Consider the following 11796-nt stretch of genomic DNA (forward strand, 5'->3'; position numbering starts at 1 on the left):
TACACCCATTTGCCTTTGGGGCCACATTAATGATAATTACGAGGCTCTCAGCATGCTAGTTAATATTCCTCCATAAAATCCATGTGATCTTGAAAAAAAAAACACACAGTCTACAATATGCTTAGCAGGTGATAAAAGGAGGCAAAAAGGGAAAGTATATCCCAAAAATCAAGCTGAATGGGACAATATTTAAAATTCATGTTACACACCGAGATAGCTGAATCAAATCGATGAGTGTTGGAGAAAAAAAAAACATAACAATAATTTCCATTCTTATCTCCCCAAAACATGGCGCCTCACACACGCACACACACACATACACACACACATTGGGGAAAAAATGAAGAGAAAGGGAGAAAGGATGGAGAAGGAGAATGAAAGACAGAGAAAGAAAGAAAAGAGGGGGGTGATAACAGCTTCAATAAATCATCCGGGCCAGTCGCCGCTCCCCGGGGATGTGGGATGGATTAAATTAAGCACTCCCTCTACCCGTGTGTCTATCCATCCTTCCATCCTCTCTCTCTCTCTCTCTCTCTCTCTCTCTCTCACTGCGCCGTATAAATGCCAACAGCTGATCGCGAGACGGCACACACGGGAACACCTCGCGGAAGCTGCAGAAAGAGAGAGACCGAGGGGAAGAGAGACGAGAGAGGGATCCAGAAAGAGAAAGAGGGGATGCTGTGGATCGACTCGTCCGGAAGGAGTCTTATTGTGGTTGTTTTCTAACCTGAGCAGCCGCCGTTAACGGGGAATTAAAAAAGGACCACAGTCTGAGAAGGGAAGGACAAGGTGTCGGTCGGTGTTTTGTGAAGCTTCCCAAACCGTCCTTCCATTTGTTCCTCTTATTTTCTTCGCATCCCTCCCTCGTCCTCCTCCTCCTCCTCTTCTTCCTCCTCCATCTCCTCTTCCTCTTCTTTAAAGAGGCCCGAGAGCCGCCTCGCGCGCTGCAGGGTGCCATCATCCGCCGCCTGGTGTGTGTTTTTATTTTTGTACATTTCTTTTTTTTTTATTTTCTTTTTTTCTTTTTTTTTGTTTCTTTTCTGACTTCGCCGGAGCGTCTGTCCGCGTGCCTGACCGCGAGCACACACACGCAGAGAGCGCGAGGCACCCCCGGGAGGGAGCTGTCCGGTGCTGAAGTTGCATTTCTCTCCATCTCTCTCCAGGAGGACTACACCGGGGAAAAGAGTCACGGACACAGAGACAGAAAAACAGGAGAAGACACAATAATCTGGCGGGGGTTGCGTCTCAACTCTGTCGGATCAATTCACAGCTTCCTCCAAAAACAAAAAAAACAAGACAATCTTCCTCCGGTTCGTCACGGGCGAGTCTCCACGCTGGCCAGGCCGTCGGCGATCGCCTGTGTTTGTGAGAGTGTGTCGTTGTGTTCGTGAGAGTGTGCCGGTGTCGCATCACCATGCCGAGGTCTTTCCTGGTGAAAAAGGTAAAACTGGATGATTTCTCCACCGGGGCGGATCTGGAGAATGCCTACCGGCACAGGACAGACCTCAGCCTGCGGCTCCACGACAAAGGTAGGTGTGCGTGGACCCTAACAGGTGTCTCCGAGGCAAGTCGGTGTCAAGGGGGTGGAGGTGACGAGCGGATTATTAGATGTGGGCATTTCTGCGCAACTAAAAAGGTGACTTTAGGCCTACCTGTTGTATCCAGACCCGCTGGACTGACAGGAGCTTCCTTCGCAACTCTGAAAATAATCAATCATTATGCGATAGTACTCAAAAACAGGTTTAGAAGTGGGACATGAATCCAGTACTGTTTAACTCTTAAAGTCTGACAGTTTGTTTTGTAGTGTTTTGTCGTTGGATGCTACTTGAAGATCATCTGTAGGCTTATTGCATTGTTAGTGTCCGAATATGTAATCGATAATCGATCTTTGTAAACCCAGAGAGACAGCTACACCTGGAAAAATCTCAAAGCATCCTAATCCTACACTGTAAATGATTTTGACTTAAAACGAGCACAAAAGGATGAGGGACAGTAACGCACCCAAATTACCCCCCCCCCCCCACACACACACACACACACACACACGCACACACAGTCTGCTCGGTGAGCGTTACCACATCGCTAATCTACCTTATTTACTGGGAAAGACTGTAAGAGGTGGGTAGATGGTAGGAGTGGAGTTGTCACCGAAGCGGAAAGGTCACTTGAGAAATCAGCTAAATCCAGCGCGTCCCATGTTTCATCGATTTTGGCTCATAGTCAGCGGGGACTTTTCCCCCCCTACGCAGCCTAAGTAAGGTTAAAGGAGATAAAGACAGGACAGTGGATATTAATATCTGGTCCACTTTCGCTTGGCTTTGTGGAATCACTGGAGGCAAACTCAAACTTTAGTGGAGGCTACTTCCTCCACAGTGGGCTTGTATATTCATATTACTGAAGTGGGAACTACTTGTAACATTTAGGTGTTAAATACACAGATGTTATCCCCTCATCAACCTGCCTGCAGCTGTTGAGTGATTTACTGTCATTCTTTTTGGTGCAAAGCTGGATGCAAACATTTCCATCAGTTGTCTAATAGTCCTCAGATCCCTTGTTGTGCATCATTACGCCTTCACGTCCTCCCACTCTGCATGTGTGTTCTGTGACCAGGTGTGTCTGTCCCTTTTTCTTTTTCTTTCTTTTTTTTTGCAGTGCTGGCAGATTTCTGCACCACGATTTCTCACCTAGACTTAAGATTTTTTTTTTAAAAGAAATGCAGACTGTGTGTGTGTGTGTGTAAAGCGTCCAGCATTGTCGCATTGTCACAAAATGACAAAACGGAGGAGCTTGAACACGCATGACATCTTTTATCTGACTTTATTTATCGATGAACTGTTGAATATGTTGAAAGTTAACACAGCTCGGATGGATGCACCCTGGCCTTCTTCTTTTTTTTAAATACCTGTTAACAGCCCAAATAATGCAGGCTGTTCTTTTATGCGAGGCGCCCCCTGCAATTATCCTGGAGCGTTGTGATTCAGTGTTTGGTGCTGCCCTGTGCTGCTCTGTAGCCGTGAACTTCCCCACACCCTCCAACTGTGTGCGTCATATTTTGCGCGAAAAAAAAAAAAAAAACAGAGATGCATTTGCCATATGAATAACAGCACTTGCACTTTAATGTAATTGACATGTTGTTGCATACCTACATGTTTATCCCGTGCGCCCGTGGGCTGTGCTCCCCTCACAAAGGCAAGAAAAGCTGTCAGTGCTGTATTTATAACGCCGAGGTTAACAAGCCTGGCTCGGCATGACACGGGATCTGCAGCCTCAGCAGCAGCAGCACCATCCAATACTGTCTGTCCCGGCCACCTTTTGTCTCCATCCTTGACATGTGATGGTAACATACAGCCTCTTACCAGCAACAGCACCAGTAAGGAATAAGTTTCTGTCTGAACGAGCCGGCTTTTGTAATAATTTATATCCCACCCGTGTTCCGCGCTTTGTGTGCGATGGGGCTGTGTATTCAGAGGGGATGCACTCCAGCAGATAGGAAATAGCTGTTATGACACACTTGTGGTGTCACACAAAGCTTGTTGCGTCTTCATCTTACTCAAAAATCCTCTGAGAGACTGCATAAATAATGACAGGGAAAGAAGAAAAGAACAGGAAACAGTTTTTATCAATAATGCAGGTTCAGACTACTTTATGGTGCACATAGTCTGGTAATGAATCACCTTTAGTCAAATGTCATTTCCCACTGAACACAAGTTTACCTTCAGAACAGATCAAACCGACTGTAACCTACCACAGCTCCTGCTTTTATGTGTTAACTAAGTCAGTTGAATGAATGAATGTTTTATTTTGGACACATAAAAAGCAAAATAAAGAAGAAGAAAAGGAAATGCCCAAACCAAAAGAGAAATTTATACTATTATACAAAAGAAATACACATCTGAAAAGGAGTGGGTACAAGTAATTTATTGAATCCCACCCCTGTTAGCAAAGAGTAGGGGTAAGATGTATGTATGAAGGGTTTAATAAGAGGGAACACATGAGACTGTAAATGTTGTGAACAGAGCAGTAGATTGTCTCCCAAAAAAACACATTAATCAAATTTTTTGCCAATAAGTATGTTTTTGGACTGTAATTATAGCCTGTTGCAGTACATACACTTACATGAATTAACATTTTTTTCCCAGATATGAGGGTGTAGCATCGTATCCCAGCCTGCTTCTGTGTATCTCCACTGCTTAAGAGGGAGTATCAGTAACTGTTTTGCCCATAAGGCTTGCTGTGATCTTGTAAAAACCCCACATACTGGTGACTGCACTAACTGAGCCTCTCCAGCTGCCGTGCTGTCACTGTGCCATCGACCTGCACTGCACAGGATCCATCCACGCTGCTGATGCTCATTTACACATGCTACATCAGCTTTCTCAAGGCCAGGGTCAGCCTGTGAGCATTTATCTTGTGCCAGGGGAAGTTTTTTTAACTGCACCTTTGGAGTCGGAGAGGATTTACGCCGCTAAATTATCTTATTCTAATACCGCAGGCCTTTTTACACTCCAGTGCAGGCCACAGGTGTGCCAGGCAGAGACAGATGTTCTGTGATACACTATGCCAGTTTGGACTTTCACATATGTTAACAGTTCATAAAAGTAGTTACAGTTTGTGCTTCGCTACTGGAGATGTGATTCTGTCCCTTCCTTCATTTTGCTGATGCATTTATAGAGGGCTAGAGCAGATTATAATGGAGGTTTTATTGTCCTCTGTGTACTTTAACATGTGCCAAGTGGCAGCTCATTAAAGTTGCATACATGCATTTAAAGTCAGAGCACTGCCTTGAAATTTAGAACAATAAAAATCACATATGATGAAGTGATTAAGACCATCTGGCTTCTTAACTACAAGTTGCTGTCTTGATCCTATTGAAGCCATCTGAAGCAAACTGTTCATTCATTAAAAAAAAAAAAAAAAAAAGAAGTCAAGCCTGATGGTATTTCCATGTCAGTGCAAGTTTATTCCCTATGTTTGCATTATAATAAAAGTTGGATGAGTTGTAGATAATAAAAAAAATAGTGAATAAAAATGCAAGTAGGATGCAGCAGGAGGAAAACACCAGTGTGTGCTAGCTTAATCACAGATGGTAAAAAATATAGCCACTCCCAGGTCTTCAGTAACGATGCACTTCTTTAATTCTGCCGGTTCAGGCTGTATTGCTGCCCAGTGTACTGAATCTCTGCCATCACTGGCTCTGTGAAGAAAGATAAGCTAAAGAAAAGTGGACTATCTGATTTCACTCTGTTGCTGCTGTCCAGCGGGCAAAGGCCTAATGATGGTGATCCCAGTTTCTCCTTGTGTTCTCCTGATTACATGTTCACAAGGACCCCGTTGAAAATGAGATGTGCATCTCAAAGGGCTTATTCTCGAAGCCAATTTGGGAAGAATAGGGAAATGCAACCTCTACGTGTCCATCACATTCATTATATATTGAAAATATATGAACTCTGCTGCATTGCTCTAAGTGCTCCCTGGGGTATAGTTTTAATATAACAAATTTGTATTCTTTATTACTTGTGGCTACATCAGGGATATAATATATTTCTAATTCTCATGTCAGCATTCAGTGTAAACCTATTTTATTACAACCGTGACCTAATACAAGTTTCCTTTTTTCCACATAAGCTGGGTACATCAGTGACTACATCAGCCCTGGTGTGTACGATGGTGAGAGCGACAGTGGGATCAAGGTGCCCTCCCCTGACCCCCTCTACGATGGCCTGCACAGCGACTACGGGGCCCCCGATTCTGAGTCTCCTGACAGCCCCGGCTCAGAAATCACAGATGGGTACATTAACGGAGACGCAGCAGTGAGTGAGGGTTACACAGTCGATGCCTTCTTCATCACCGACGGCCGCTCGAGGAGGAAAGCCCTGGGCAGCCCCAGAAACATCCAGAGGCACACCTGCAACGAGTGCGGCAAAACCTACGCCACGTCTTCCAACCTGAGCCGGCACAAACAGACACACCGCTCGCTGGACAGCAAGTTGGCAAAGAAATGTCCGACTTGCGGGAAGGTGTACGTGTCCATGCCCGCCATGGCCATGCACCTGCTCACTCACGACCTCAAGCACAAGTGTGACGTGTGCGGGAAAGCGTTCAGTCGACCTTGGCTTTTACAGGGTCACATGCGCTCTCACACGGGCGAGAAGCCGTTTGGGTGCGCTCACTGTGGCAAGGCTTTCGCAGACCGCTCAAACCTGCGCGCTCACATGCAGACCCACTCGGCCTTCAAACACTTCAAGTGTAAACGCTGCAACAAGACCTTCGCGCTCAAGAGTTACCTGAACAAGCACTACGAATCCGCCTGCTTCAAAGGCCCCTTCTCCCCTCTCGGCCCCCTCGATGCATGACCCCCTGCATAGATTAACAAAGCAAGAGACAAAACTGCAGACACAAATGACCATTATCCTTAAAGACTGAACTGCAGACACAAACAAACTATTTTTGGTCACAATATGACCTTGCTTTCCCTTTTCCCAGTCTCTCACTTTCCCCCTTTCCCCACACCTTTGTTTCCCTTGGAGCCTATTCATGACGATGAAGATGATGAAGATAGCACAATTTTTCTCCTTGAGATTTGCCCACTTAAGGATTTATCTGATCTACGCATGCACTTCCTCAAAAACTCTTCACCTCCTTTTCCTCTGTCTGTTCTGGATAGAGACAATAATACTAACACAGCTTCCTTCTGGCATCTAGATACAGTTTGACTGCATATATTTTGGAACATTGATAATGATGAGGATGACGACAAAGAGAATAGTAAGCCTATAACGACTGGGTTCCTTCCTGCACTGAAACGCAGAGAAGCAGTTTTTCCTTCTGATTTTGTTTTTAGGGGGGAAGAATAGTAATAATAATAGTAATAATATTGATAATAATAATGTTCTGCTGCACCAAGTGACCATATTTTCTCCACTACTGAGGTAAAAATGCTATTTATAATTTATTTATTATTTATTTATTTATTTATTTATTATGTACATTTATTTATTTATTTTCCATTTTTTTGCTTATTTGTATTTGATTTGTTTATACCTGATTTGATAACAATGAAGTGATGTTTCAATATTTGTTGCACTTTAATTTCTGTATATGTATGTAGGATATTTGCCAACCTCTTTTTATCACTACAGGCCAAAGCATATGTCACTTTTTACTATTTTTTCCTATTATGTTGTTTACCTTTTTTATTAACGTTATTGCATGCAAAAAAGAAAAAAAAATGAAATCTATGCCAACATCATAAAAAGCTTATGATTTTTGCCAAAATCCTATAGATAGAACCTGAGGGCAATATTTTTCTCTTGGAGCCTCCGTAGGACTCTTTAAAAGCAATAATCACCTAATGCATGGTATTTTATGATGAAGTTATGAAGTATTACCTACTACTGTATAGCAGTTTAAAAATCAGGTATGTTTTACTTCACCTATAGTCATAAACAGAAAAATACTAATATTACAGACATCAGGGAACATGCCAATGTAGTGTTAGAGTAACAAAAAGAAAAGTCCTGTCTTTCCTCTCTTGTTATGCACTGCCTGCCTCTTAGTGTGTAGAACTAAAGTAGGATGTAGGCTAGAGAGGCTGGGATCAGCTGCCTGCTGGGTTTTGAGGCCTATTGTAGGATAACTAGAGTCCTGACTGGCCTTATCCGGGCTCATTCTCACACGAAACAACAAAAACCAGGAGAGCCTCAGTTCAGATCAGACATTGAAATGTTGTACTAAGATATCTCATTGGCCTTTCATGTGAATTCAGTTGTTTCATGAAGGATAAGAGATGTTCAAATACACCTCAGAGCATTGGAAAGATCATCCCTGGGTCAAACAGCCAAATGACGCACAAACATGTCCAATTATTAACAAAAAGAAAAGTAGACCTACAAATGTTGCACCCACCCAAAGTGATAAGGATAAGTGATAAGGAGTGTGAACACTATTTGGCAACTCTGAGTATATTTTCAGTTGAGATCCAAGTCAGAGCTTGGTGCATTGTTATAGTTGGACTGAGGTCAACTTCAAATGCAATGCATTATTGAACGTCCCTTCCAGTGCACTTCCAAACCATAAAGCGTGCATTCTTCAGCCACAGAAATTGCAGCACTCTAGGTCGATGGTCTGACTGCAGCTTAACTGTGCCATAGATACATTAGATGGACTCCTGATTATTCTGCAGTAGGCCCCATTTATCCCTACAGGGCAAGCCATAGGCTAACTCTATGAGTGATAAACCACAGACAGGCTAACTCTAATCAACCCCAACCCATAGATGGTTTAACCTTTGATCTAGCTAGCCAATACCAGTGTTGCTGAACCCAGTTCTCTGCAGCTCAGAAACCTTTTCTACAGATTTATGGAGCTTCCCACGAGACAGACTGAGGACACACAGATCTTCTGAGTGCATGTTTATGTTTAGATGCCATATGTCATTATTGTAAACTTAGATAGAAACACAAATGTACACATGTGTATCTGTACATGCACACGCACACACACAGTGCCTGCTGAGGAGCTGCTTGGACAGACCCTGAGAGAATGTGTGGTTGAAACTAAACCTCTGTACAGTTAAAAGAAGAACAGATAACACGTAAATGACAAGAGTTTTGGTAATTGCAGAGCTTCCTCAGATTTGTCAGTTAAAGATGGGTTTGACTGATAAATATCATTTTGATGTAGATGGGCTTAATGGGGAATCTGCGCTGACACATGAACCCATTAGTTGATTTCATTTACATCTTAGTCATATCTCTCTGCTCATGTGACAATGTTCTACAGTCAAAGAGTCGACCTTTTGAATAAAACTGTGTTGCAGAAGGCGATGCCATCAGTTACAAAGAGGGCTTTTAAAAAATGTAACTCACAAGTCAATAACAAAGAATCTGAGAAGAAATCAGCGTTTGAGTCAGCAAATTGCAGGTCTTATCTTCCCCCTGATGTGTGAACTAGATACGAGCTGCAATTACCTCAATTGTAGCCTGTTAGTCAGAGCTGTGACTTCTTAGACTGACATTTTCACATTTTTATCTGTGATTTTTAATACCAGGACATAATAATCTCTACATACAAAGTTAATCAAACACAATTGTCAGTTAGGTGCTAGGAACAGCATAATTTCAGTATAAAAAGAACAAGTACAGTAAAAAAACAGAAAACAAAAGCATTAGTTTCATCAGAGATAACAAAATGCTTGTATTTTAATCACTGAATCTAGGAATAAAACAGTAGAAACACAAGCTATGACTGACTACAGTGTGATGGTACGAAACACTGACTGCAACTTTTTTTTACTGCAATCAAAACATCCTAAAGCTGTTGTTGTGTGGCTGTGTTGTGCCTTTAAGGCAGAAAGGTGAAGTTGTGTACCTGTTTGTGTGTCTGTCTCTGGGTGAGCTCCAGATCTGTTTTCTCTAAGCACTTCCATTCTAGTCATCTCCACCTTAAAGAAAGTAGCACAATGAAACTAACTAGAATTCAGGTAGAGAAGAATTAAAAACCTTGTACTAGCTTGACCTCTCTTCTTTTTTTGTATTTCCAAGTTAAAGAATGATGATAACCTAAATAATCATTTATTGCAAGAGGGTTTGTAAAGAATCCTTTGGATTGAGACATTTTTACTGCTGTATAGTGATATCTGACACACCATGTCTCACGAGGTTTGACTCTCTGTTGCAGAGAGAGGATCTCCTGAGTTTTTTGAGCCAGTATTCAGACAATGTAAGCACAATGAACACAAAGCATTTTGTGGCACTTCATAATAAAGAATAATCTTAACCAACCAAGTCAGCTTGTTATAGTTTTGTGTCTTATTTTGTTTGAGATATAATTAAGAGTGAAAAATAAAGTTTTTCTATTCCTTTTCATCTCTTTTGCCCACATACAGTAAGTCCTCTTATGCTTAAATAGTGTTTATTTTACAATTAAAGTAGGTCATAAAAAGTGCATTTACATATCCTCTTTCTGGACTCTCCCATCCATACTTTGTATTAGCTTTGTCAATATTGTATGTTTAAAGAGGGACTGGGCTGAGCCTGGTGCACTGTGTGCTCATTAGCACTCTTTAGGCTGGAAGCTATCTGGCAGTAATGGGCTGCCTGCATGGCTCACAGTTATACAGCAGTTAGTTAATTCCATATTTGGGTTTTTAACTGTAGAGAGTGAGAGTATCACTTAAAAATCACTTTAAGCTGTTACACAAACTACGCCTTTAACGTTTACTAAACCAACACAGAGCATTTATCAATGGATCATATGGGTTTAATACGTTTGTGACATTTTCATCATCTTTTATTAATTTAATGTTGTAATTACATCATGATGAACAAAACAGAAGACAACAGATGTTGCTAATATTTTACAGCTGCTTTTACTTCTGTGTTTGCATTCAGAATTTGATTTACCTATAAGCTATTTACAGACACAATGACATGAATCAATGCTGTTATCACAGCTTATATTTATCATCAGTTGTTTATTGAATAGCTACTGCACACATATTACACACAGTGCTGTAGGTTACCGGTAGGTTTGTTGATTTTTAGGGTTGAACTGTACTTACGTATATATTTCTTAGTCTCTTTACTTCACATGCATCAAGACACAAACTACAAACAGTGGCTGAGCATTAAGAAACAGCTGACATTTACTGAATGAAACCTTTTATAAAACAACAAATTAATGCAGTAAATCTTCCATTTTTCTGCACAACAGAGTAAAGACATGCAAAGGGAGATAACACTAAATTTCTGACTTTTCTAGAAGTTGGTTTCTTCCCGAAACTTTTGTTTTTAATATTTAGAGAACATATTAAAGTACACTGTTTGTATTTTGATACAGGGACTCAGATTGCATATGTGTGGTCATTATAATTTTGCTAAAACAAGAAGCCTAATGTTGGCCGAGGAGTTTACTCACACACTCACTGAAAAGAAAGTTGAGCAAAGTTTTTCATGTAATATTATGAAGGTCAGATAGATAAAGGAAAATGTAGATTTTTAAGTGATGCTCTGTGCAAAATCTGACAAACGTGATCAGATACAGAAAACATTCTAAAAATAAAAATAGAAAATGGAAATAGAAATACACTGATGGAAACTTAATTCATGACTCATAGACTTGTGTGTTGACACACAGTACCACCTCAGTGTGTACTAGAAAACCCACAGGTCTTGGCAAAACATAAAGACCTGAAGACTGACCTAATGAGCTTTATCTTACACTGAGCAAAGTCTTGACCATTTAATCATTTGGGCAGCGGTCCAGTTGGACCTCACCCTAAAGAAACAATGGTCAAGTGAATGTCAATGCAGAGAGCTTCACTGCAGACCTGCAACGACGGGTATGAGGTTCCAGGATAAAGAAAACAAACACTATTACATGTGACTCAACTTCTGCTTTTCTTTGGTCATCAGTTAAAGCAGCATTAGTTGATACTATCACCTGTTACTTCTTATTAAGCGACGGGTTGTTTCTTATATTGAAGCTGCAGTGCAATTCTTCTGTTAACAGTCAAAATCTATTGTTGCCATGCCAACACTGGTGGTATTCAAGCTATAAACTATCTACAGTATCTATAGTAGTAAACGGATTCAACAAAAACACAATGCAGCGCTCTGCAGCTTTATGAGGTATAGTTTATGAGCAGATTTCCTGACCCTAACCAGAAAATTGGTTTCACAACAGTTGCAAAAAGACAGAAAGTGACTGCCCACACCAACTGAATCACCTCCTCCTCCTTCTATCTTGTCAAACTTTCCCTCTTCTTCTCGTCTCTGTTTCCTCTACTCTTCCCTC

The 11796-nt window shown here is 41.4% G+C and overlaps 1 protein-coding gene across 1 annotated transcript; it reads left to right on the forward strand.

Moving 5' to 3' along the window:
* Positions 1–600: 600 nt before the first annotated feature.
* LOC115435709 (transcriptional repressor scratch 1) lies at positions 601–9785 on the forward strand. Its single transcript, XM_030158302.1, has 2 exons — positions 601–1529; positions 5626–9785. Exons 1-2 carry the CDS (start codon positions 1415–1417, stop codon positions 6351–6353), a joined length of 843 nt encoding a protein of 280 aa, XP_030014162.1. The 5' UTR covers positions 601–1414; the 3' UTR covers positions 6354–9785.
* The last annotated feature ends 2011 nt before the right edge of the window (positions 9786–11796 follow it).

This window comes from Sphaeramia orbicularis, chromosome 16 (assembly GCF_902148855.1).
Source record: "Sphaeramia orbicularis chromosome 16, fSphaOr1.1, whole genome shotgun sequence".
Taxonomy (NCBI): domain Eukaryota; kingdom Metazoa; phylum Chordata; class Actinopteri; order Kurtiformes; family Apogonidae; genus Sphaeramia; species Sphaeramia orbicularis.

Bases quoted from the DNA above. Each gene is read 5' to 3' on its own strand.
- LOC115435709 (XM_030158302.1), top strand. From the start codon at position 1,415: ATGCCGAGGTCTTTCCTGGTGAAAAAGGTAAAACTGGATGATTTCTCC. The intron at 1,530-5,625 runs GTAGGTGTGCGT...TTTCCACATAAG, and splicing joins CCTGCGGCTCCACGACAAAG to CTGGGTACATCAGTGACTAC.